The sequence below is a fragment of the Aedes albopictus genome, chromosome 2, assembly GCF_035046485.1.
Source record: "Aedes albopictus strain Foshan chromosome 2, AalbF5, whole genome shotgun sequence".
In the NCBI taxonomy this organism is placed as follows: Eukaryota; Metazoa; Arthropoda; class Insecta; order Diptera; family Culicidae; genus Aedes; species Aedes albopictus.
The window spans coordinates 38,014,031-38,041,981 of record NC_085137.1 but is presented as its reverse complement, the minus strand read 5'-3'; the positions used below and the strand labels follow the sequence as shown (position 1 = coordinate 38,041,981).

At 38.6% G+C, this 27,951-nt stretch overlaps 1 protein-coding gene and 3 non-coding genes across 11 annotated transcripts in view; 3 read left to right on the top strand and 1 right to left on the bottom strand.

Annotated features, from left to right (window-relative positions):
* The window catches only part of LOC109410817 (disintegrin and metalloproteinase domain-containing protein 10), a 301,283-nt gene that overhangs the window by 148,840 nt on the left and 124,492 nt on the right, over window positions 1-27,951 (top strand). For all 8 annotated transcript variants that reach the window (XR_009997373.1, XR_009997371.1, XM_062849478.1 and 5 more), the window contains one exon: window positions 14,735-14,758. Coding sequence is in view for 6 of the 8 variants with exons in the window: in XM_062849478.1 (XP_062705462.1) it covers window positions 14,735-14,758 (24 nt within the window). In the remaining 2 variants the exon portion in view is untranslated. The remainder of the gene's footprint in view (window positions 1-14,734; window positions 14,759-27,951) is intronic.
* On the top strand, window positions 7,129-7,202 carry Trnan-guu (transfer RNA asparagine (anticodon GUU)). Its single transcript has one exon. It is a non-coding gene; the product is annotated as a tRNA-Asn (tRNA).
* Trnad-guc (transfer RNA aspartic acid (anticodon GUC)) lies at window positions 14,797-14,868 on the bottom strand. Its single transcript has one exon. It is a non-coding gene; the product is annotated as a tRNA-Asp (tRNA).
* Trnae-uuc (transfer RNA glutamic acid (anticodon UUC)) lies at window positions 23,622-23,693 on the top strand. Its single transcript has one exon. It is a non-coding gene; the product is annotated as a tRNA-Glu (tRNA).

Sequence of the window (27,951 nt, the reverse complement as noted above, 5' to 3'; positions counted from 1 at the left end):
GGACCCCACTGTTGATACCACCGGGCGTAACGGCCTACCTGATTTGTGAGTTTTAGGTAGTCCATATATGCGGGGTGGGTTGCAGTTTGATACGTTCAGCTTTCTGTGGGTGCGGGCGTCAATGTACCTGTTCTCCTTCCAGTCGTCCAGGATTGCTTTGATTTTCCGGGACACTCTAGCTGTTGGGTCGAAGGAGATCTTTTCGTAGGTGTCGGTATCTTGTAGCATTTCTTCCATTTTCTCCTCATACTCGTTTGCCGAGAGGATGACGGTTTGGTTACCTTTGTCCGACTTGGTGACCAACAGAGACGGGTTTTCTTTCAGAAACTTCCTACTTCTTCCCACATCTTTGACAATCCACTCATGCTCATGGTGGCGCGGTTGGTTGTTGTAATTGAGGAAGTTTGACATCGCGGTGGCCACATCTGCCCGAATTTCGTCTACGTTGTCCTTGTATTTGATCGCTTTGTCGATCGCCGCTACAGTTTCGATGTACGGAAATTTCTCTCGGTTCGGGACGTTGTAGTTCGGACCCAGCATAAGAGTTCGTTCGAGATAGTCTGGTAATGGTGTGTCGGTGGTGTTCTCCACCCAACTCGCGTCGTAACTCAATTCAAAAAATGTTTGACACTTCTCAGGTCATTTTGACAAACCACACACATGCACGAAAAAGACGGATCATATATTCTAATTTATCGATCTTGTTGCCGTTTTTTTCATGCTCATATTACATATGTCAAAATGTCCTGAGAATTATCAGTCATTTTAGGGTTAGGTTCGTTGGTGTAATGAGGAATGGACGAGTTGCTCATAACACATAGGAGTAATAGCTTATTAAGTTAGTCACGTAAAATAATAGAAAGATTCACTTAACAGCGTAAACCGCTCTTAATTATTAGGTGAATTCACTTAAAATTAAAATTAAAGCGTTAACCGATTAAACTGATTAAACGTCGCGATCACCAAGGCAATCTTTTATTATTGCATTCGCAAAATCATGAAACATTTCAAATAAGCAGAAAATCATGGCTTACGCAGTTATATGATCTGTTTAGTGAATCCCCTTAAAGTAAAATTACATTACTTGTTACTTGTTACTAGAACATGTAAAATCGTAAAAACGTTGTGTTTTTCTTAATTTTTGTACGAAATTTGTTGAATAACTTTGAAATACGTAATTTAAACACCATAGTGTCTTAAGACCAACCATCGTCCATACCGCGAAAATCGGGAGGCTACGGTGGGAGGGTCACGTCATCAGGATGTCGGATAGCAACCCGACTAAAATGGTTCTCGAGAGTCATCCGACCGGTACAAGAAGACGTGGAGCGCAGCGAGCTAGGTGGGTCGACCAAGTGGAGGACGATCTGCGGACCCTACGCAGAGTGCGGAACTGGAGACAAACTGCCATGGACCGAGTGGAATGGAGACGGCTACTATGTACAGCAGAGGCCACCCCGGCCTTAACCTGATCGTACGGTACGTAGTGTCTTCGGAAAACCCGACTAGATGGGGAAAACAAAATTATTACAGGTTTTGTTCTTTTGTTACAATGATTTTTGTATCAACGGTTGTTATAAAACATGTACCGTTAGTACTTAAAAAAAAAACAAAAAATCTAACAAAATTCGCTCCAATCCAAACAAAAATATAACAAGTTGAGATACAATCGTAACCAGATTACAAGTATGTTCCGTTTTTATCAAAACGGTCGGCGGTTTTCAGTTGACAAAAACGGAATGCATAGTGACAAAAACGAAACTATTTTCTTTGACAAAATATTTTGCAACATTTCAGTGTGAACTGAAAGTTTTACTATAAAACACATTCCTAAAATAAAACTATGTAGTTTACTATACAATTACTATTGTTTTTTGTTATCTTTTTAGCACATCTTAGTTGCACAGTTCACATAACAGTTTTGTGACTGACGCCGACAAGAGATTTCACCACATTTGTGACCACTTTTTTGGGAATTTCAGAAACTTTAATTCATATATCTGTATATTTACATTGAACGCAAGAATGACGCACTTTACAGTTCCAGTGCCCGGATCGACGTGTTCAAAAATAGCACACTTCCTGAAGTGTTTAATCTCCAGGATACTTTTGAGAAATCTCAAGGATTTTTTTTCTATGAAATCTCTTGGAACTTTTTTAGAACATCGGATTCTCCAAGAAGTTCCTTCTGGAGTATCTGTAGGGGAATGAGTTTCTGGCCCTTGTGATTTCTTCGGGAGTTCCTTCTCGAATTAGCCTAGATGTCTCTTTTCAAAATTTCTTCTACAGTTTCATCGGGAATTCTTTGAGGAATTCCACCAAGCATTAGAATTTATTGAGAATATCATTCTGAGGTTTTCCCAAGACATCCCCTTCAAAGTTGCTCTTGAGATTCATCAAGATTTTTCTTTCGAAATTCCTACAGTACAGGAGTTCCTCCGTTTTTTTTCTTCAGAACTTCCTACAGCAATTCTTCTTAAACTGTTTTCTAAAATCCCTCGAGAAAATTTTTCTGCTATGCCTCCAGGAGTTCCTTCCTCCAGAATTTCTTTTTTTGGATTCATTCAAAAGTTTTTCTAGGATTTCATCAGAAGTTCCTGTTGGGATTCTATCAAGAGTTTTTAATGATATTTTTCCTTGGTAATCCTACTGAGACTCATCCAACAATTCTTGCACGAATTCTTTGTATGATTCCTGCAGGAGTTTATTTTGGTAGTTATGTAGTAACGCCCTTACAGCTTTCGAGCCATTATTATACTGTCAAAACATTGGTTTGTTGTATCCCAGGTTACCAATAAGCAGTACATCAGTTTTATATTTGCATTTGTTGTGCTTGCTGCCCTAGCATAGCAGTTCGACAGCTTAGGCATACAGAATGCTATTCAAAAACTATTTGCTGTTATGTAGCATTCTAAATGCACAATTTGTTTCGGGTTTTAAGCATCAGAATGCTATTTTAATGCCACAAAACTGCTAGAAAAGTAATGTGTTGCTGCTAAGTTTGAATAACTCACTTCGTTTTTTTATGTTTAAGTCGTATCATCCCGTTCCTATAATCAACGTCTGATGAAATTACTTTAGCAAATGTATACCTATGCCAAATTAAACATGATCTCGGGAAAAAATACGGTTTTATAAGTTCACTCTGTCTATGTCCCTCTCCCTCGTTTAGCTTCGCCCAACTGCAATCTGGGAGAAAATGTAAGTCAATCACAACAAATTTTAAATAGAACCGAAAAACTCGAATCGCAATCAGAGTAAAAATCAGCAAAAAAAAACACAGATTAGATAGACACACAACCAAAAAATACGAAACAAAGATTGTGATGGTAAAACAGACAGAGTTGGAGGAGGGAAGTGAGAGGGGCGAATATTCTTTTTTGGTTTGTTTAATATGATGCGTTACATTCAAGGCGTTACTATTTTGACAGCAGCATACGAAGTTTCTGAAGGTCTAGCATTCGAACAGCCGTATAATGGGCCAAAATCTGCATTTAAGTAGCATTTAAGGCGCATATACGGCTGAGTGGAATTGAATGACCAGCTGCAAAGGCGCATATAGTGCAGAAATTATGCTGAATAAAGTGCCCATTGATTACCTGGGTAGTATCCTTCCTGTATGCGTATTTGCCGAACTAAAGTTTAACGAAAAATTATTTTTAGGCCTTAAGTATGTGTGAATCAACAATCCTAATACCTACGATTCTATACTGCGTAATTGGTGGATTTGGCAAATTTATATTCCTACACAAATCTTGAATTTGACGATGATTGATTTTCGTTCAATTTTAAATTTTGATAGACTCAACTTACGAAATCATAACAAAATTATAACAAGTTCTGTTATATATTTCATGAACGAATTTTTTACAAGTTTTGTTATAAATTTCTTGGCTCGAGTGAGCAAAATAACAAAATTTATCAATCTTTTTCGCGACAACTCAAAAAATATTATAAATTTCCAAATAATTTTGTTACAAAAAATATTACAAAGATTGCAATAACATGTTAAGGAATTATGTTAGAGGCAATTATTTTATAATGCATAATATAACAAATGTTGTTATTCATCTGTTTAAATAAATGAAACAAGCTTTGTTATAATTTAATTACTAAAACTATAACAAATGCTAATAAAATTTTGTTAGGGAACAGAAATTTATCAACTATTATTATTTCAAACAACAGTTGTCATAATTTTGTTATGATCTTGTTATGGGCTTCTGGTCCGGAAGTTGTAGAGTATCATTCTATCTTTATTCGAACGGTATTTACGGTACCTTTTTCGGTGCAATTTTGTGATTATCGGAATTAATTTCTGTGAAAATGCTTGAAAAAACACAATATGAATTTGATTCGCCTTCAAATCTTTATCATTTTTTGGACTGAAGACTTTTTTTGTGTGTAAATTTGATGTGTCACGGAGACTCAATTAAAAAAAGTTTCAAAGTGAACAGGTCTATTGCATATGTTTGTTTGCTGATATTTTTTAGATAAATAACTTCCCTTAAGCTGGGCAAAACCAGTGCATCCCTATTCGTGTAAGAATGCATTCTTGAAGGACCCACAGGACATATCCCAGGAGGAATCACTGACTGTAATGAGGTTGTAATGTTAAACAAAAAATGCGTATTTTTGTATACACAACAGCTTATTGAAAAAATTGTGGAAAAAAATGGTAAACAGCTATGATCATTTTAACGAGTTGTAAAAAATATATGATACAAATCTACTCACGGAATGACGTAGCAACATTCTCAGCGCACGAAAATGTGCGTTTTTTAGATCCAAAAATGGTTATTAGACAACTTTGGTGAGAAATTTGAAACAAAAAAGATAAAGCGTTTGAACTGTTTTGATCAAATTTGGAGCATTTTCCCATAGTTTTCATAGGGTGAAGCTAGAACAAATGGTTTTATTGCTTTATCTTTTTTGTTTCAAATTTCTCGTCGAAGTAGTCTAAGAACCACTTTGAGAGCTTCCAAAAACGCGCATTTTCTTGCGCTGAGAATGTTGCTACGTCTTTCTGTTCAAAAGATATTGATGATTTTCTTGAAAAAAAGCACTTTTATAATATGTTTTACTTGAGTTACAAAAATAACACCCCTTTAATTTACTTAAGGGTAAAGTCTTCGGTATACCAATCCGTGTGGTCGATTTATGATATTTAATGAAATATATGAAAAAGATGGATAAATTATTAGTAAAATTCCGAAAAAATCCACAGCTCAGGTGAGATTTGAACTTACGACCCTTATTCGCTAGACAAGTGCTTTTCCAACTAAACTTATTCAGAAAATATCTCTAGATCGGTCAATTTTAAAGCTACATAAAAACTGTCTGCAGCAAACTTGCTCAAAATTGATAGATCTACAACTTTTCCGAAGAATGTATGTAGTAATTCTTGCAAATGAAAAAGTTTGGTTTCCAATTTATCTGAAAATATGGACCACCCTAATTTTCATGCACATTGGAAAGAGGGCCTTATTTTAAGGGACAACTTTTTAGAATACCATATTTGTCTAAAAAATCATTTGAAGGCGCTGAATGTATCTTTCCTCGTAAATCTGGTTCGTGGACCACTGTGCACTGGAAGCATTTCTGAAGAAATTCTTGGGGATATTTCTCAAGCATTTCATGGATGTATTTTATAAGGGACTGAAGGAACACTCAGATGTTCAGAATAATGTCAGAGTTTTGAAACATCACGATTTATAAATGCTTGATAAAACGTGATTTATTACACAATACGTTGCAATGTGTTGCAAGTTTCAAGAAAATTGTCACATTACTGTCAAAAGAGAGCTGTACGTATCTATGACGATAGCCCAAGCGTAAAATGCAACATCAAAGTATTTCAGGGCTGATGTTTTGCATGAAACTATTTACCAAAACAGAATCGTGAGAGCATTCCAGAAGCACTAGCAGCACCATTCTCTTGACCTTGTTTTAGAATTCTGTTCTTTGTTCCCTTCGAACATAAACACAAACAGCTTCAAAGGGACACGTGTGCTTTTTTTCTCGAAGCATTGCTGCTGCTTCTTCCTTACCACCATCGCCCAGTTTGCTATTATTGCACGTGCCTGACTTGGAATCGATGCGCCATCCACCACGTTCGTTCAGCTCAGCTGCTGCTGCTGCAACAGAAAAAAAAACAAAGCTGCATAGAACAGTTCTCCGCGCCACCCACAAACTGTTTCCATCCGCCTAAAATCCAAAGAGCTACAAAGAGCCATCCTCTCGAGCAGAATTATTCCCGAAACGTGATTTGAGTAACGCTCCGGACACGGGCAAAAGCCGGTCTTCAAATCTCGTCCAACCATGGAAGCGTGGAAGGACCCGGCCGGAGCGAATCGGTTTTGCTTCTGCTGGAATCACATATGGATTGAACGCGAGAGCGCATTTTTAGAAGGGTCAGCTAAAAGCCTTCCATTCGAATGATAATCCACCAACCTCCACAGTCAATCCTTCCAATTTATGTTTTTTTTTTGTAGGTGCTGACAGGAATTGCTTTGTGTTCAAAGAGCGGGAACTGCGTTTGGCGTCCGACGTCGACGAGTTTTTATCTCCGAAAGCCGGCCTCAGTCGCGAAACGCAATTCGTTATGAATCAGTCGAATGTCACGAATGCAAATCGATTGGAAAAAAATGTAGGAAACATGTTTTATTTAGTTTACTTTTCAATTTCTGCTGAAAACTATCAATGGGGGTGGGGTGAAACACATGACGTCTGGTTGTGATGTTCAAATAGCAACAACTCGTCTGTACGGGGCGCGTGCAGGCGTCACCGGCAGTATTTGAAGCGCAATGAATCAAACTGAAAACCGTCGAACGCATCGAAACGGATTTCTGGCCGTTTTGTGAACGAGCTGCGTGATATCGTCGTGAAAGAATGAAAAACAAAACTGAGGACGAAACAAATACATTATTGTTTTCGATGTTGACAGACACGAGCACCGAATGTAAAACAGAATAAAAGTGATTGATTTATGAGATGGACTTGCACTTTTGTCCTACGTCTGATAAACCAACATTTTATTGCGATAATAAATATAATAAATTTAAAAAAAAACGGTCATGGAATTTGAACAAAGAGTCAGTTGTTGTGTTAGCAACCGCCTTTACAAGAGCCTTCGTGGCGCAATCGGTTAGCGCGTTCGGCTGTTAACCGAAAGGTTGGTGGTTCGAGTCCACCCGGGGGCGAGATTTTTTTCTTGTTGAAATGTGGATTATTTTGTGTGACCGGTGACCCTCTTAAATGCATTATTCTTCATTACATTGACAAACGACATGAGATCACACAAATGCTAGAAAGAGACGAACGTATATACCTTATTTGCCGATCTTTTTCTGCTCATTTTAGATTTGTCAAAATGATCTAAAAGTTATCCAACATTGTGCAAACAATGTTTGCCGGGAGAGCAGAATAGGATAGAAATTTACTTCGTCGTATGCGCTAATTCCCGTCATATCAGACGGAATTAGCCAATAATTACAGATATGCCAGCTTACCTTTGCCATTGGCTCATCAGATGGAAACAAAAAGATGTAGACTATCAAGAACCAGCCCCGTTTCAATTTCACTCCACTTATGAGTGGATTTTTATTTTCTAGTTTTGCGTACGACGAAGGCAAAATTGCACCAAAGCAGCAGCTAGCCGAATTGTTGAATTTCTCTGCTGCAGAATGCACCAAAGCTGTTCAATTATTAAAAAAAAAACACTTTTTTTCTCGTCGGTAAAATGTAAACAACAAGTTGTCTTCGTCATAGGAGATGCAAGCAAATGTGTGCGTGGATTTTCTGCATACGAAACATCGTATTTCACAACCACAGAGAAAGATTTATTCGTTGCTGTCACGAATGTTTCCAAAACATCCAAATTGAAGAATGAGGAAGATAACCGAAACCTAGAACGGTTGACCAGAAAATCAAAGCTGGTGGACAAAACTTCTAGTTGGAAAATGTTTTATGAAACGTTTGGCTTTACATAAATATAAAGGATGTCTTTGGATATTATCGGCAGGTTTGTTTTCCTCGTAATTGAGGGTTTTTGAAGGTCAAATTATTCAGCTCGGTTAGGAATGATTTGACACCAATTTTAGGTTTTACAGCTTACAAAAAATATCCCATGACGAAGAGAACAAAATTGTCGAAAATACGTAAGTTCCCCTATTTGGTATGAAGAGAATGTCCAAAGCCTAAAACTGATAACCAGAAATTTCAAGATGGCGGCCAAACATTCAAAGTGGCGACTGTTTTATTCAGTTTTGAGCTCGATAACTACGGAATATGGGTACATTTTTTATGAATCACATTCCAGAATGTTCCGGCTACTTATATTTCGTAATATTACATAAACATTTTGTGTTTGGCTTGTCATTTCAAAATCTGTTGTTTGGTATGTTTTTTTTTTAAGATTTTAAACTGGTTTTGATCTCACACATTACATACAGGAGACGATAGACACTACGACCCTTGAGAAAGGTCAAAATCCATCGGTCAAAACGTCGGAAAAGTAAAAAAACAAGCTCTCCCTGGGTAGAGGTCAGGTACAAAACGTGATATTGCTTTGATTGAGATAAGAGGTAAAAGTACTGAAAATAATATCAAAAATTGGTTCCTGAACATCCGACCAATAGCAAAATTTGATGTTGGAAGATGAAACAAATAGCTCCATGCTATTGGGGGCTGTCCATTAATTACGTAAGGGATTTTTAATGATTTTTCGACACCCCCTCCCCGCCTTGTAAGATTTTTTGAATGACTGGAAATCCTTCTGGCGTTCCTCCGATAGTTTTTTTTTTCTGGGAGTTTTCCAGGAAATCTCCTGAAGTTACACCAGATATTTCTATAAGGATTTCTAAAAAAGTGCTTAGAGAATCATTGTATTCTGGGATTCGTTCAAAACTTTCTGTCGGTATTCCTTTTGAAATTTTTCTTATTTTTTTTTAGGAATTCGTTAGAATTCGTTGAGATGTTCCTTCTCAGATTGCTACCGAAGTTCCATCTGAAAATTGCCTGGTAATTTCTCTTGGAATTCCGTAAGGATATTAGGAGGATTTCGGAGGCATTTCAAGAAGCGTAACGGGATTTTCGGCGGGTTACAGAGGTTAAACGCATCTGAAACTCGCCTAAAACATCCTGCAACTTCTAGAAACACCCACCTTAAATTTCCTTAAATGCACTGAAACTCCCTGAAACCTTCCAGAAACGTCATGTAACCCCTTGAAACGCCCTGATACGCATTGAAACGCCCTAAAAGCCTTTAAAACTCCCAGAAGCCCCTGAAACTTCCCTAAGCGCTTCTGAACCCTCTTTGAAACGTCTTGTAATCCCTTCAAGCGCGCCTGAAACGCCTCAAAAGCCCCCCTGAAATATCATGCAATCCTATGAAACTCCCTAAAACACCTCTGAAACCTTCCTGAAACGCCCCCAAAAACCCTAGAGGGTCTAGAGACCCTGTTTTTTTCACAACTATTGTAACTTGACTTTTCTTACGCGTTTTTTCAAATATCGCGGTTCTTAAATGACGTTTTTTCACACTCCGAGTTTTTTTACTTGGTCCATTGCCGTTGTAATAAAAACTTCAGTGTATGTTTTACCAAATTTGTTTCATACGAATTTCATTCGCTACACTGCCGTGTACAGCATAGGTGTCCCATGTTCTATGAGAATGCCTCTTAACATGAGACAACCAAAAAAATATTTACAAAATTGCATTTTCTGCAGATTTTTATTTCGTGAGGTGTATTCATTCAACCATACATTCAATAACACTAAAACTTGACTATATTGTGAAGATTTGATAGAAAGACTGCCATAAAAATACCAACTTAGCTTCGGGATAGAACGTTCTAAACATTAATAATTACTTTGCGATACACTCCTTATGTCTACTCGAAGGTTCCCAAAAAAGACCCAGACAACCAATTTGCACGTATAATGAAATTTATGTGCATGTTATACGTACTTTTATCCGATGAAGTTACATCGCATAAGATGCAGTAAAAGTGCCTTATGCGTACAAAAGTGGAGGCCCTATACGTGCATTGACGGAAAAATAATGACGCTATATGACTTGAAGCGATATCTTATGCGATGTACGATATGCACTATTGCGACGTAATATAGCATCTTATAGGATTTAAAAATATTCGAAATAAAAAAATCTTGTCACCTAAGTATCGAACTAATGATCTTTGGATTATCGAGCCGCACTTCACACTTAACACCAAACACTACTTATGAAACACACTGATTCATTGTCATGACATTCTAACTCACCTCAGCACTTGTTGGAATGCACTTGGTTTCCTTGCGCTGTACGTGTTCGGCAGGCTATCTGGAGATCAAAATGATGTAGCATGATTTGCCGCACAGTTACCACTACTCCTCTCTTGCTAGCACCACCCCTTGGTAATTATTAGGTCAATAAAACATAAATGATGACTTTGTAACTTGTTTTGTAACCATAATGATGACTTTTCACTGTCTTGTAACTTTTTGGCACTCCAACAGCACCTCTTTCATTGTTATCACATATCACATCGCAATATGCAAACGTTAACGATTTTAGCTTATGCGAGTTGGTATGCACATTAGAACGAGTTTATTTTCACTTTTATGGGATTTAGTTTGTACATCAATGCGGGTTAAACTGACATGATTAGAAAGTATCAAGCGAAGTCGTATAATCATCGCAGTACGCAATTATGCGAATTCAATTGACACTTTGCGAGTTTACTCGAACGTTTTTGCGAATAAGCAAAGTTCGTCGCAACAAAACATCGGAATATCGTCTACTACGATGTGGTCATACATCATAAAAGTTAATGTGCACTCTTATATGTATGATTTTACCAAATACATCGCAGTAAGTTCAAAAAATAACATCATATGCGATGAAAATTGTCCCTCAACCGTGTAACGGGTGAATTTCGCTCTTAACCATTCGCAGCTTAAGCGCCACTTCCGTCAATGGAAGGCTACGAACGTAAATTTTAGTCCGGCTAGAGACTCTCTCCCGAAGGCGGGTCTGTCGTTGGCTCAAACACCTAAGTTCTTTTGATCACCCCCCGAAAAGACTCTGAAGATTAAAGATCCGACTAAGGTTAATAGAGGTGAAAATAGCCAAATAAAATCAACATCAACTAGATTAACGAACCGTCATTTCAAAAAAAGATTGTATCCGCCGACGGATTAGTAATACGTACGACCAGAATTTCGATGCATCTACATGTATTCTTCTCTCTGGTTTCCTCCTAACCTGTCCCGGGACTAAAGATGGGTCCTATTTCTTAAGCTAGGTACATTAGTTAGATCTGACCTGGATTGTATGGTGCGTTGACTCCTGCAGCGCTGGAACAAACCTTCTCCTCGCTACGGTACTTTGACGGTGTCCCTCGTGGTTCAATACCCAGAGGACGCCGCGAGCCACGTGGTTGGTGTTTGGGCTACTCGTGGTCTTCGTGGGCGGTGTAATAACGTGTTACGTGAGGTAACTGGATAATGGCGTTGTTCGTGGAGATCTACTGTGATCCATGCACTGTTTAGTTAGGACACCGTCTCAGATCGCAGAGGGTGGTGTTACCCCGTAACCGTGGGCGAGGTGGAAGATTAAGGCCCACAACACGTTTTTCCACCAAGGGGCTCACCAATGCTCTCGAAGCTCTCGTGGTTTGGTGGATTTACCAAACCCCAACCAAAAACCCACGTAAGCGCGGGTTGGTAACCTGCGCAACGCATTCCATTATTAGTCGCTCATCTCACATAATTATATGTATTAAATTTACCTTCAAATCCTATTGCTGTCGTGAACACTCTTCTCTGCCTACTTCTATTTTTAATGAAAGTATACGGTGTACCTATTAGAGTATTCAATTATGTAAATGAACTTTGCTTAACCGTTTCTTCACTTTCTAAACTTACAAAATGTTTCAGAGCTTTTCACTCACTCAACTAATTTAAGACCGTCTATGTCTATTCACTGACTTTCAACTGCCACTTCAACGTGTAGTTTTATTTTTGCTTTAGAATTCACACATCCGATGGCTTCGACAATCTCCACTGAAATGATCACCCAAAAACTAAACTGGGCAAGCCTCTCGTGATCCCGAGAACAATAGCCTGTTTTCATCTCCCTTTTACCCGTTTAGATTCGCCTCCCCATTGTCTGTTCGCAAAAGGAAATCAGTTGAAGTTCAGTGGAGCCTTTTAATTTCGCGTTTCTATTTTTTTTTTAACGTTAGTAAACTTCATATTTGACATGCAGATGGCACTGTCCACATGCTGTCGGTTTAGAGATTTATATTCATCGTTACAACCGTACATATATGCGATAGTGACTTAAAATAGTACTTCATACGATGTACAGCGTGCATCCTTATGCGATTCCTGGTTGTCTGGGGAGCTCTTATCATAGGTGAAATGTTATTGAAGTGATTTTGTTCCTGGTTGTTAACATTTCTTTTTCAGATTTCAGATCCTAATATATTTGTTATTATTTCAAAAATGTCTCTTACGTCATAAAATAAAAATATGCCTTACTTAACGTCATGAACCAAAATGGTTACCATTCCGTTCCGCCTACCACCCTTTAGAAGTTCACACACGCGGAACAAATGACGACCTTTTTTTATAGCAACGACGTTCACCAGAATACCCATTCTAATATTGCACTTTCCCCCTGCAAAAACAATACGAAGCTAAAGTGTGTAAAGTAATCGAAATAATGGCTCCACGCTCCTCCGGTAATGGTTTAACGCCTTCTCGCGGCTACCAGAAGACTGCATCCTGGCGTTTAAATCTTGGTAGATTATTCTACTCATGGAAGGTACCTTCCTTGGGGTTTGGTTTCGGGTAAGTCAAGTGCGGTGCTGCTGGTTCTCGGTTTTGACCGGGTCGGCAGAATGTGGTCCATTATTGACTTCTTCTCCCAGAAATAAAGGACGACGAAAGTGCATAAAGGAGGTGCAGCCAGCCAGCCTGCACTGCTGCACAACCAATCTCGCAGGATGGCGGAACAAAGAACCTTACGGTTTTGGTTTTGTTTGAAACCACTCGTGTGTTCGCACAATTCGCAAAGGAACCAGGATAAAATGCTACTCTTACTCTGCCCTCGTGGTGCTGACTGGGGGAAGGGCGGCCTCCGGGTGCCGTCAGGCTGCATTAAGTGGAAAACCCCCTGTGGGTGTCGATTAGGGTGCGGATTAGTATTATCGTGGAAGTTTTTGAAAGCTGATTTTCTGGTTTTATTTTTGACTAAAATACATAAAAAAAAACTGCCACGTTTATCTAGGTTTTAAGAGAATTCAAACTATTTAAAGGTAAATGGTCAATAAATAATTTTGATATTGTACAATGTATAGGATTTTCAGTAAAACATTAGTTTATCTTGAAGAAATTATAGCTTTATCGGAAAGGTAAATTGGTGAGCACGTTCCATGTTATCAGTTTTATTTTTCCTACATGTGCCAAAAATGAATATAATAACATGAAACGGGCTCACTAGGTTAGTTAATCTTCTAGTCATACGATAACACTTTATCGCTGAAACAACCTTGAAGTACTCCGAAGTCTGATATTTCCGAAAACAAGTCGCACCCTGGTGCGACCGGGGTCGTATCCTGCCGGGCGGGAGTTAAATGTGTAACATAAATGGTCGACTCGCTCGAGTGGAAGGTGGAAAATAGTACATAAATTGTTTTTAAGGTTCAACTCACAATTTATAAGTATTGGTGAAAGCGCCTACTGACATTACAGAGAGTAAACAAACACTCCTGCACGCGGATGTGCAGATGAGGCAGGTTCGTTAGTGCATTTCATTTGTCTCTTTCCCATCTTCAACTTGTTTATCACGCTGTGCATATGACGCAAGAAATATGCACGCATAGGCAATGGGAGAATAAAAGAAACAGCAAATCAAGAAAAGCCACACCATGTATGTGCACTACATGGAAGTAAATACCGCGCCGGTTGGAAAGTGAAAAACGATTTTGTGCAGTTTTCGCGATTGTGTGGCTATCGCCGCGGACTTTTTCGTGATGTAGTGAATATTATTCCATTTGTGAAGCCGGTGAAACATTTTACACTTCGATTATGGAAGCAATTACGTTTCGAGAGGCAATTAAAAAGTGAGACTGTTCCCGGTAAGATAGTGCTAGTGAAATGGTGCGAGCTGGTGTGCGTTGGGGGGGAATTTGGAAAAGATAGCGCATAATTTATAAATTAGCAGTTTTGCAGTGAAATATTGTGAAAATGTTGTGTTTCTTGGTTTCAATGAAAAGGTAAGTGTCCTGAGCATGCGTTGAAGCAAATTTTAAAATATCTCGATATCAGATAGTGGTGAAAATTCGAGTATTTCTTCATCTTCAATTGAAAACTCACACATGTGAGAAAATTAAGCAAGCATGTGTTAGAAAAACCAAACTGAATTCCCCCTTAATGTCGCTTTGGTTTCCCACATGCAAACGTGTGTTCGTCCTTCCGCCTCTGGGCAGAGATGGTTGGGTTGGGGGCTATAAATTGCTCGGTGGCGATGCTTTGCGGGGGAGGAAATTACGTGTGTTTGAATGGGTTTGGTCGGTCGATCGGTCGGTTGGTTGGTTGGTGGCTTAGGGAAGACTTCTTCCGAAGGTTGTTCCCACTCTATTTTTATGCAGTTTACGTTTCGATGAAAAGTTCATTTCCGTGGTGTGCGCAACTTCTAATATACTTTCTTTTGTTCTATTTTCAGGCTACGTAAGAGAGACAAAGAAAGGTAAGTTGGTATCGACATTGAATAATAAAAAAATGTACCTCCCCGACGGGGAATTGAACCCCGGTCTCCCGCGTGACAGGCGGGGATACTGACCACTATACTATCGAGGATTGATATGAGTAGCGTGTAACCAGCAAATCATATAACTTTTTCATACTGGGATTTTAATTATGATTATCAGCCATTAAATCAATGTGTTTAGGTTGCACAAATTTTTGAACTACACATCGACCGTATTTTCTTTTTATGTTACCTTCAACGTTAAAGATGACCCAGTACCGAGGTGGTCGACATAGAAAAAGTGTTTTTATTTAAAATCTATTCAAAAGAAGCAAGCAACTATATCCAACATCAGAGAAAACAACAGACCATATGCTACCCGTCCGACCTAGTGTAGCGTCGTCGTCGTACCGTATTGTTGTTCCATTTCTTCGGCTTTTTATGTGCCGCACAACCATATACCCCGTCAAAAACTCTAATTCACTCTTGCTTGTACACGAGAGGAAAAAAGCTCCTCACCAGTTTACAAGAGTGATATAGGCTTTGTGCCCTCCTTCGACCCAAAAGGCGTATCTACACCACAGTGCCCGTTCACACATGTGTAGGATGGTTTATACAACGCCGCCGTACCGTGTTTCCACCGCTCCATCTGAGTTGCGGTGTGTGAGACTGTTGGCTACTATTGCGATTGGGATGGATCCATATATGACGGCGACGGACGACAGACACTTTGCTGTTGCTGCTGCTACTATGGAGCCAAACAAAGCGTCGGCGTTCGTTTGCTTCAATGGTACGCTACGCACACCCACTCCGCTGTGCTGCTAGGTGTAGCTATTTTATTTGCTCTCCAGGAGAAAAAAAAGCTTTTCCATTTCCATTGCTCGTGTCGACGTTTTCCAAGTGTCGTGAAAGGCAAAGGAAAAAAAATGTATAGTTACTGCCCGAACATCTGTGAACTCTAATGGACTCCCCATCAGAGCGCACGCTACGGGTGTTGTTTGTGTTGTTTTGGAGTGGCTGCGTAAACAGAGCAAGCATTTGAAAACGGAGCGAGTCCTAGGGCTTGTGGATTGTTTTGTCCTGCGGATGTGTCAAATGGATAAATTTTTAGAAAGTCACTCGACAAATTTAAGTTTCACTGCGGAAACGTTTCTCTTTGATCCCTGGTGGTTCATCAATGCTATCAAACACATTGTCTCCCTTCAACTTCAAAGGCTTCACTACCCCAGGACCAATGCCACTAGATTTGCCTCTGTCTCTACCCGCAATCATGTGCTTCGTCTTGCGACTACCCGGATGGGGTTGGACAACTCCGTTATGCAGGACTCTGCATATAAAAGTCTCGTACTGCGCGTCGATGAAGTTCACAATTTTATCTGGAACTTCCTTGCGTCTCTGGGCGCTCCGCAGAATAACATGATGCCACGTCAGCTCTCGCACACAGTCAGATCCCCCTTCTTGTAAACCTTAACTAAGACCGACTGAATGGTCTGGAAAGTCGCGAAGTCCAAGATATTACTAAATAATTGATGCATCATTTGCGCCGGGTCAAATGATGTCACAAATGTCCCCAAAGGAGGATAACGTGCCTCTGCAGCCCACGTACTGATGGGGTCAATTTGAAGAAGTTGTTCGAAGTTCTCAAACCAACGTTTTAGTGGGTCAGTTGGGTCGGTAGGTAACTGTCCAGTATCGTCTTTTAATGACTTCCTCGGATTGATCCTTGCTCCACTCAATCGTCGTTCACCCAGGAATTTGTAATGGAAATCTCCCTGAAATACACCCTGTGATTTCTCCAGGGATTTCTCCAAAGATTCATAACAAAAATCAAGTATTCCTTGTCAGATTCCTCGGACAATTTTCAATGGGATTCTACCAGTTAAGTACACCACTCTAACCTCCAAAATGTTTGAAGTTCTCAGGTCATATGACTGATGCAATACGGGCAAAACAGGACGGCAACAAGGTCGGTAAGGTAGAAGTTTTTTTTTTGTCATTGTCTTGCTTTTGTGTGACCTGTCAAGTGACCTGGGAATTCTCAAACATTTTGGAGGTTAACTCTCGTGATGTAGTGAGGAAATAATGAAGCTGTTCCTGCTGGGATGTACCTATAGGCTACAGTAGTTTCATCATGGGATTGCTTCAGGAAACACCTCGTAGGAATACTCCAAAAACATCTATTCATTTTTATGTTTGTGAATTTCAACTAAAGCTAATGCTTAACCCAAACCAAAAATATCAATTTTTATTTTGCCTGATTTTCGAGATTGTTTCCCTATTGTGATTCTTTCAAGAATTCCTACTAGGATTTCTCCAAGAATTCCTGCAGAAATGCCTGCTTGGGTTCTTCCAGAAACTTATGCTCATGCATCTAGAAATTCTTTGTTTAATTCCACTAGAAATTCCTCCTGAGATTTTTTAAGGATTCCCCTATGATCAGTCCACCACAATCTCTCTACAAATTCCAACTGGGATTTCTCGAGTTATCCATGCTTGAATTCCTTTAGGAAATGCTCCTGGGGCTCTTGGGTTTCCTACAGCAATGCCTCATGTGAGTATTATAGGTATTCCTTCGGATACCAGGATGTTTTCTCTGCATATTCCTCTCGAGATTCCCCTAGGAATTCTTCTTTCCGAATCTCTCCTGGGATTCTTCCAGATATTTTTACAAAGATTCCAGCTGGAATTCATCCTCAAATTCCTGCAAGGATTCCTCTAAAATAAATTGTGGGAATTCCTTTACGAATTCCACATGGAATTTATCCAGGAATACCTCTTAAGATTTCCCCAGAAATTCTGCTGAAGACTTATTCAGGGATTCCTCGAGGATTTCTTCAAGGGGTTTTAAAAGATTTTCTTTAGAGATTTGTTCATCGATTGCTTCAGGCATTTCTCTATGGCTTTGTCCAGTGATTTTTCCAGAATTATCTCCACGATTTTCTTTATCAGGAATTTTGTTAGCGATTCCTCCAGCTATTATTCCTCAAGGAATTTCTCTTTGGATTTTTACAAGATGCCTCTAGTGATTTATTCCAAAGATTTCCTCAGTTTTCATTGAAAAACTTCTCCAGGGAGATAAGTGCGCTATTTTGTTACTGAAGTCACCACTTCCAGTATTCAGTTCAGATCACTTTCACTATTAAAAATGGAAAGACAAAATCGGATCCGCTTCCACTGCCGTCTATTGTCGTTCGAAGCTTATAACACAGACAAACAGACGTGACACCTAGAACAATTTTCGAAAAAAAAACATCGCCCAGTTCACACTACCAGCACCTAGTGGAAATGTTTCACGAAACACTGCGTTGTGCCATATTGTGAACAGAAAACACTAGTGTGAAACGTGAAACAAAAAGAAAAACGATGCGAACGCCTCTCGTTGTGAAAGCCACAACTATGAAGATTTAAAATGATCGTTAAAAGCGTGGTCGATGGAAATTTAGCAAGTTAGACGTCTGTTTGTCTGTGCTTAAAGCTTACCATCATTAGAAACTGCGAGAAACCTGTGTTCGAAAAGGGATGCTTTGTCAAGATAGAAGTCAAGTTTAAAAGATTTAATGGTTGAACTGAACAGACATTTCTTACACTTAAGAGCACTTAAAATCGCATTTGTTTCTCTCGCCCCTAACTAATGCTTATGAAATAACCACAACACCTTGCTATTTTGATGACCAAATTAAATATTTATATTAAAAATTCATTAAAAAAATAATTTTCTGAAACACTTGAAAAGACAAATCAAAACGGAATCCACGGTAAATCTATTCAAAAAGCTTGCAAGGATCTCCTGGAATCCATAAACTTAACAGACGTCTGAAGTTGGGCAATTTTGAATCGATGTTCGCAACATCGATGCTTTTGTTCCGATTAATCGATTTTTTGATTCGATGTTGAAGGCCCACGAAATCGACCGAATCGTTTTTTACATTAGATTTTTCTTCCGATTCAAAAATATAAAATTTCTTGTTTTTACTCAGAATTCTTGGAGAATCATACTCAGCATTTTCAGACTTGTGGCGAAATCCCTTTCTGAATTCTGTGGGAATATTTCCTAGGATTCTGAGGGAATCCCACACAGGGTTCTAGTGATATCCTTCTCAGGATTCTGCGTAAGATCCTACTAAGATTCTGGGGAAATATCACTAAGTACTCTTCCCAAGATTATCTGAAAATTCGGCTTTCTGGAGTAATGCCACCAGGTTTCTGGGAAAATTTCTCTCAAGACTCTGGGGAATTAGTCTCATGATTCTCGCGAAATCCTTGGGATTCTGGGGCTATATTTTTCAAGATTCTAGGGCTCTTTCTTTCAGAGTTATAAATTATTGAAGAATCTCTCATGAGATTCTAAGCAAAGTTCTCTAGAGAAATTGGGATTTTAAAGAATCCCTCACATGGATTTTGTGATTCCTCTTAGGGTTCGGAAGAAATCCTTCTCAGCATTTTACCAGAATTCCAGTTGAATTCTGTTTTCTGTATTCTGGAGCAGTTGCTCCCAGAAATCCCTTTCAGGATTCTGGGAGAATCCCTCTTAGTAATCAGGGAAAATCCCTGAATTGATTATAGAATGATTCTGTTGAGATACTGGTGTAATAATTTAAAGTATTCTAGAGCAATCACTCTCAGAGTTCAGGGACAATCCCTTTCAGGAGTTTAGGCGAGTCCTTTCAAAGATTCTGGAAAATGTCTTTCAGGAATCTGCGGTAACTTTTCTGTTTTATGTGGGAATACCTTTCAGAATTCCAAAGAATCATTCTCAGGATGCTGGAGAAGTCCATTCTAGAAGTTTTCGTAATCCCTTCCAAGGAGAATCCTCATTAGATTTTCGGGCAAATCCCTCTTAGGTTTCTAGACATATTTCTCTCAAAAATCTGGAAGAACCCCTCTTATGATGCCTCTCAGGATTCTGGAGGAATCACTCGTAGAATTCTAGAGAATACCTTTCGGGATTATGGCAGACTTATTCGCAGCACTCTAAAGCATTCCACCCAGAATTTTAGGGGAATTCTGGGAAAATTGTTCTCAAGTTTCTGGGGGAATCCTATCTTACAGAACTCTGTGAGAATATATCTCTGTTTCTTTGGCAAACTCACCCAGTAGCTTGAGGGAACGTTTCTCAGAATTCTGGAACCCTTCTTAGGGTAAGCTACGCTTTTTTGGATTATGGGTAATTTCTTTTAAGTTTCTTGGGGAATTCATCTTAGAATTAAGAATTTTGCTTTGTTTTGTGGGAATCTCTCTCACAATTGTAGATGATTTTATCTCAAGAATGTGAAAGAAGAGCTCTTGGAATTCCTCTCATGATTTTGGGAGGATTTATCTTAGGATTCTAGGATAATCCTATTTACGAATCTGGAGCATTTTGAGAGAATCCTAAGGGAAAGCTTCTCTTAGGATTCTGAGACTATCTATCACAGGATTCTGGGAGAACTCCTCTCGGGACTCTGAGACAATCCGTCTCATAGGTATGGAGTAATCTCTCTCAGGATTCTAGGAAAATCCTTGATAGAATTCCTTCCAAGATACCAAAAGAGTATTGTTTTCCGTTCTAGATAACGTCGCTCAGGATTCTAATGTAATCATTTTCAGTATTCTGAAGAAATCTATCTAATAATTCTAGAGGAATTAATTTCAGAATTCTGTAAGAGTATATATATATTCTGGGGCAATTTCTCTCAGCAGTCTGCGGGAATTTATTTCAGTACTCTATGGGAATACTTCTCAGAGTTCTGGGGATTTTTCTTTTGATTCAAAAATATTGAATTTCATTATTTTTTCTGAATGCTCTTTTTTAACGTTATATTTTTTTTCGAATCAGAGTGAAAACATCAATTCAAAGCATTCGATTGAATCGGTTAATTGATTCAGCTGTCCGATTCGAATCGATTCACAAAAATCGTTGTCTCAGCCAGATTTGCCCAATGCTAAGTCTGAAGACCCTGTTGAAAACTGTTCTTCAGTGCTCAAAAGCGTTCTAATCTAAAATTATTATTAGACGCTTTCAGCGCGAGGCTGGTTCATCTCAGCCTTAAAATTGTGTCTATCGAAAGACTAGAAAGTTAGGGGAAGTTAGGTAATTACAATTTTCCAAATTGAGTCGACGAAACTCCATGGTTCAACGTGAAATATAGTAAAATACAGTAAATTTTCAATCATTTATATCATGACGGAAAATTACTTAATAATTTACTCCAGAAAAGCGTTTACGCCGTGTGTAGAAGTCAAGAGTTTCAGACTTACCATTCTTATCTCTTTTCTTCTAAAATACGAAGAACGCTTTGTCGATCATCACATCCGTGATGTTCATTTGGATGGCATGCCCCTTCACGGTAACTAACATACAAATACTGATTTAAGATATTGACATGTGACTCTTTTACACGTATGCGTTACCAAGAGGGCATTCGCTCAAAATCAATTCTTGCTTGAGCGATTTCTTAGACTTTGAGAATGCTCCCAATAACGAATTTTTAAATGTAAAATTCAAAGCTGCACGGCGTCACGAACTACAGGGGATAGACAAAATGATCGGGACAGGCGAAATTTTATTTTCTCAATTTTCAATCTCTTTAATATTCTCAAATGTTCACTGTATACTATAATAATTAGCATCTTTAGTTTTGAAACGATGTTGAAGTTTTAGAAAATTTGGTCTTTGGAATTTTAAGTTAAGTCAAATGTTTTTTAAAGCTCACTATAACAGTCAAAAATGGTCAAAATTTCATAGCACTCGGTTCATTGAATCCAGAGATATAACAGCTCAAAGTTGGCTATCGGCTAATTGTACCTTTTTCTAGAATCTTTATAACTTTGTGTAGAATAACCCGATCTTTTCCAAATTTTGACCACTAACACTCAAGCAGCTGATTAACTTACTGTGAAAATTTGAGAATATTTGACGCACTTTCAAAAAAAAAGTTACAGCTAGTTGAACATTTTTTTAAAAGTGAAAATTTCGCCTGTCCTGATTGTTTTGTCTATCCCCTGTATTTCTTATGTGCAATTGATTTTCTTTAACCTTATAGGTTTCGCATTGGCTTTTTGCAAAATGGAGCGTCAATTCATTCTTCTAAGGTATTGTTGATTATAGTTCTCTTTAATTCAACAAAATGTTCTGAATTGACAGGTATTTTTCATTACACCAATGCCAATTAGCCAATGCTAACGTTTGCCAATTGTTCATTACACCATGGTATCCAACCCCCAAATGTTCGACAAAGTTCAGGTCAAAGTAGTGGAATTAAAAGGAATTTGCTCGTTCTTTTCTAGTTTTTTTTTTAACAGTTTCATTTTTAGGTCTTTTTTTGCAAAAATGAAGGTGATTCAAATAAATTAATGTTTGACAATTAAGCTCAAATAACTAAACATATGAATTTCGAAAAGTAAGCATTATGAAACAGAGAAAAAAAAGTTCATGGAGGTGTTAGAGTTTCTTAATGATCATGTATATTTTCGTAAATCTGATCTAACTTTCTCATGTCTCATTATTTCAAAATTCATAATGTGCTTTGTGAACTGTCTCAGTTTTCAAATATGAGGAACTAACCACGGTGAAATACTGAAAAAATTACAAACCGTGCAGAATAGTTTCTCTAAGCCATCTTTATCAATTTACAAACGGTTTGGCTTTTGAACGAAAGCTTTTACAGAACGATTAACAACAATTTAACTCTTGGGCCAAATTACATGTGCATTGCATCATTCCACCCAGATTTTGTGAAATATTTAAAAGCATTTTTGAAAAGGTGATGAAATCTGAACAATGCGTAGATATCTAATTTCATGCCCAGTTCTACACATTGCTTAACTTGGCTGATAAATTTCATACTGATACTGTAGCAAGAAATCGTAAAGCTACATTATGAAATCATAATCAACCTCAGAGTAATTCATTAACTCATATTATAATTTTATTAGGTTTCATTTGAGATCAAAAGAGAACATTCCGAGATTCATAAGATGAGCTAATAAAATCATATGTGCTTGGTTATGATTCCACAATGTAGTTTTAAAAAAATCTTTATTACACCAACGAACCTAACCTCAAAATGACTGACAATTCTCAGGTCATATTGACAAATGTAATATGAGCTTGAAAAGGACGGCAACAAGATCGATAAAGTAGAATTTATGATCCGTCTTTTTCAAGCTTGTGTTTGGACTGTCAAAATGACCTGAGAAGTGTCAAACATTTTCATGGCTAGCTTTGTTAAGAATGCCGGCCACTGCAACTGATCCGTTTCCACGTGTTTCATAATGAGCACTTATGTAAAAAAGGTTTTAAGTTATGGTTACATTCCTCATTACACCACGAAAACGACGGATCATACATTCTACTTTATCGATCTTGTTGCCGTCCTTTTCATGCTCATGTTACAACCTGAGAGTTGTCAATCATTTTGAGGTTAGGTTCGTTGGTGTAATAAAGAATTCCTTACGGTTGACTGACAATTCTCACGTCATTTTAACAGATGTAACACTCGTATGAAAAGAACGTCAACAAGATCGATAAAGTAGAATATATGATCCGTCTTTTTCGTGCATGTGTGCGGTCTGTCAAAATGACCTGAGAAGTGTCAAACATTTTCAGAATTTCTATTTTGTTTTTTTTTTATGTGAAATATCAGCATTTCAGCATTAGGTATATTTTGTACAGCTATCGGGAAAACCAGAAAAAAAAACTAAAAAACTCGAGAAATTAATTTTAGTACCCTCACTGCTGATAGCAGAGATAAGAAAATAAATTCATGATGATGTTTCTTTCGTCAAAACATATTATTGACTAACATTGGCACAAGACAAACGAGTGTTTGAAACAAGTTGTTAGTTTTAATCAGTATGGCGTTTTCAAAATGTTCATCAAGTCTCCCATATGGTCTAGTGGCTAGGATATCTGGCTTTCACCCAGAAGGCCCGGGTTCGATTCCCGGTATGGGAAATATTTTATTACCACATCATTATATGATGTGATAATGAAGAAGACATTTTTTTGTTCTTATCTTTCTTGTATGTGATCTACAAGTGACCTGGGAACTGTCAAACATTGTTAAGATTAAGTTGATTGATGAATGAAGAATAATCATACTGTGCCGTAGACGAGAGGTTGTTTTAATCAACATCCTGCCAATATAAATGGATGTGACCATCGAGGGGATGTAGCTCAGATGGTAGAGCGCTCGCTTAGCATGTGAGAGGTACGGGGATCGATGCCCCGCATCTCCAGAGTAGTTTTTTTTTGTATCGCTAATCCCCTTTCTCAATTTACTGTGTACTGCCACCACTCTTCATTAGAGCAGTTCCATAATACAATTACAGCAGATTTTGCATTTCTCTACACGCATTAAGCTGACTGTTGACTACATTCACTCTCCCTTCACATTGTTGCATACAGTAACGATGGAATGCAGTTACGCAACTTCATTTAGCAGGGTAATAAATTAAGCCCCTTGAATAAAATATGAGTTTGGGAAGCGTTTATGTTTATTCCCGAGTTTTTTTCCCCGTTCCACTCGACCATATTTTGAAGCTCGGTCAAAAAGCATTTATGAGTGTGGCTCCGCCGGTGGTATCAGTTTGCAATATCAACATGTGTAATCAGTACCTCAGCGGAACGTTTCACCGTCAAACTGAAAACAAGTAAAGCACGGCACGACGATTATTCATTACCATCGTCGTCATCGTCGTCGTCGTCGTCATCAAAAGCAGTCAGTGCTTGCCGCCGACGCCGGTAGTCATTCAGCGCGCGGTTGAACGATCTACTCTGCTCAAATTAAATGTGCATTTATTTCGTTGTGCCGTAATTGCAACTGCACTAATTAAAATTACGCCGCCGCTGCTGCCGCGGCCGATTCCTCGCCTCTTTCGGATGATGGCCCGTTCATGCCGGATTCACTGGAACTTGAAGCCCAACTGGGTGGAATTCTGGACAGTCATACCCTGGTGGTCGGTGGGTGACCGTCGGTCGTCGTGATGGGAAACTAGGGAGATGTTTTCCACGAAATCCAATTTACGTAGTTTTTTACGAGCTCAAATGAGGTTTTGAAATGTTTTGGGAAAATCCATTGCGCACGTTGGCATTCGGCGGCTTTTAGGCTCATAGATTCGTACATACGTACATACATAGGGGTGGGATTGTTTTTGCTGCTAATGCTGGTCACTGGCAGTCGCAGAACATTGAACTTGAGCTGTTTAATGATGGCAGGCATTTAATGTTTTGCAATGTTATGATTCGTGATATCATATAAATGACGGTAACAAGCTTTAAGAATGAATACTTCAAAGACTGACCCTCCGTATTGATGGAGCTCAAATTTTATGGTTCTCCCATTACTCCACATGTGCATATCCTATCTTTCATATTGTACTACTAGAAATAAAACCAGATAATCAAACCCAGGACCTTGAAATCGGATTGTGTCTTCCTTATGTCAGTGTAGCCTTTCCCCGAGCAGCCCAACTGAAGTGGAACAAACAGGAAACCAATACGACATTCGAATTCCCTCCTAACTAGAGAGCCGAGCCGAACACAAACGCCCACACACTACGCCAACAGGCGACCGAGCCGGTTCTCAATCGTTGAACTGGAAAACCATCCGGTGTTCCACTTGGGTGCGTGCAATGCCAGACATCCGGTTCCCCGTTTCGTTCGTGTGCTCTAGGTACTAGAACTAGACGTTCCACGCATCGCTTCCGCTGGCTGCCAGAGATTGGACTGCGAATGTCCTTCCGCAATAAGCTTTTTCGTTCGAATTTGGTTCTCTCGAATGGGAAATATTTGATTATCCCTCCCATTTTGCCACAGCCCGTAATCAGATTCGGAGAAGAAACTTTGCATGTTCCAAATCCTGATCGGAATGGAAAACAAGTGGGAATATCGTCGACGTGTACACAGAGAAAAATTTCTACTCAGTGGCTGAGTTAGTCTTACTCAGAAATCGAAAAATCCTTTGTTTTCTTACTCATTTTCCGTTAAAAGTGGGACAACCCATTGCCAATGGGTTGTCCCATTTTTAACCGAAACTGAGTAAGAAAACAAAGGATTTTTCGATTTCTGAGTAAAGCCAACTCAATCATTGAGTAGAATTTTTTCTCGGTGTATACACTTGTGGTGCCTGGTTATATTGAATAATAAAAATTGTCACCGAAAAAAAACATCTAGGAAGTCGACAGAATAAAATAAAGTCGAGTAAGCAAAGCTTTAGCTGTCGACCTTCTCTTGCTCATGTTAGATCTGTTAAAAATGTCCTAAGAATTTTCAACCATTATATGGTTGAAAGGTATATTGGTATAGGATTGGTATAGGATTAATAAATAAATAAACTAGCCCACGACCAGTGGCAATACACAATAACAAAATTAGAGAGATATGCTTGATTCCTTGAAATGTTTGGAGTGTATTTGTGTATAAGGCCGATAAAACAATACAAATTTACTTCGTCATATGCGCTACTTCCCGTGGAAAATAGTCAATAATTAAAGATATTCCAACTCACCTTTACCAATGACTCATTAGATGCGTGCAAAATGATGTTCATGCAGCAAAAGCTGCTAAAATATTGTAACTATTGCTTATTTTAAAAACAAGTTTTTTTCGTCCTAGGGAAGAAGCGAGCAAATATGTAGGCTCAGTGTACCAGTTATGGCCATACTACCTCAAATTCGCCATAGTTGATTTTCAACCTTTAAAGATGCAAATCAACAAGAAAAAATTCGTGATCGACAAATCACGTTCACAAAAGATGATTGCAATCATCCAAACTTCACAATTTGCTCAAATTATAATAGAAATAAATCATTTTCCTTAACTTTTCGGCCTCATTGCACCATATTTCGCCATAGTGTACTAGTTATGGCAAATCCTATAAGGAATGCATGTAAATAGTGCGAAGTGGATCCCAGTGCGAAGTGGATAACAAATGTGTCTATAACTGATACAGGGTTCCTATCATTGGTACACGCCGTAATAAATACATTCGTCGGTCTTCTTCTTATTATTGTAGAAATAGTTTTCTTTAGGTAGTGCGATAACTGGTACAGGCACCCTACGTAGATTTTCTGCATACGAAACATCGTATTTCACAATCACAGCGAACGATTTCTGCTTTGCACTGTGATGGTGAATTTGACCGACTTTTCGAAAACATAACTATACGACCAAATTTTATTTTTTGATTACCATAGTGTCACGTAGAAGGTGTGCGAGAATTAAATTCATGTTGTACCCGGAATAGACGTGAACTAGATGAAAATAAAATTCGAGAGACAATTTTTCAATCTTATTTTTTTAAGAAAATGGTAGATGTTTTATATTACTTTTTACATTGTTTGAAAGCTATTTTTTGAATTAGTCATTAATATCAAACTGGCCATAGGGCAAAGAATAAACTCGATCATTATTGGTCGGCGGTTAGTATGACGGAAATTAGATAAACACTCAATTTTTCATGATTTTCTAAAATCGAATGCACTACAAAAATCATGGAATTTCTACGGTAATAACGTAAGCATCTAAATGATTTCCATGAACAAATTTTCGCTGCAAACTTTTCTAGTGTTACGAACAGTCTTGTGCATTATCACCATCATAACACAAAAAAGCCGCAACATCAACATTGCCCTTCTTCCTCCATCAACGCTACAGCCGACCGTCTCTATGTTGCTATCGAACACATTCGAGACGAACGCATTGATACGGTGGCTGCCGCCGCCACGCTCTTTCTCTGCAAATCTCTTGAGTAGCCGAAAGCTTCTTAACCGTCGTTCCAACGCAGAGCTATGTCACTCACTGCTGGGTGACTCTCGTCTGAAAATGCCAGGATGAGGGTCAATTTGTTAAGTAGTATTGCATGGCGCAGCAAACACAAACATAGCACGCCCTATGAATAGAATGCAAAGCGTAGAACAAAAACTCGCTTCGGTGTTTCATCGTGTGGTTCGAAAACAAGAGACGATCGCTGGTGTTGGATGTGGTTGACTCTGCATTGAACGAGGGTTGGCTTGAGTGGCTTTTGCGTGAATCGATTATGTTTTGATGGACTGCGTTTGTCGTATGAAGTGATGGTTAGAGCGAGTGTCATTCGACATTGACCATCCTGAAACTGCACAACCCTGGTTACGAAGGATTTTTTTTTCGGAAGATATTTTCAGAAAATCATTAGAATACTTGTAAAATGTCAGGACTCAGAAGAATCTACTTA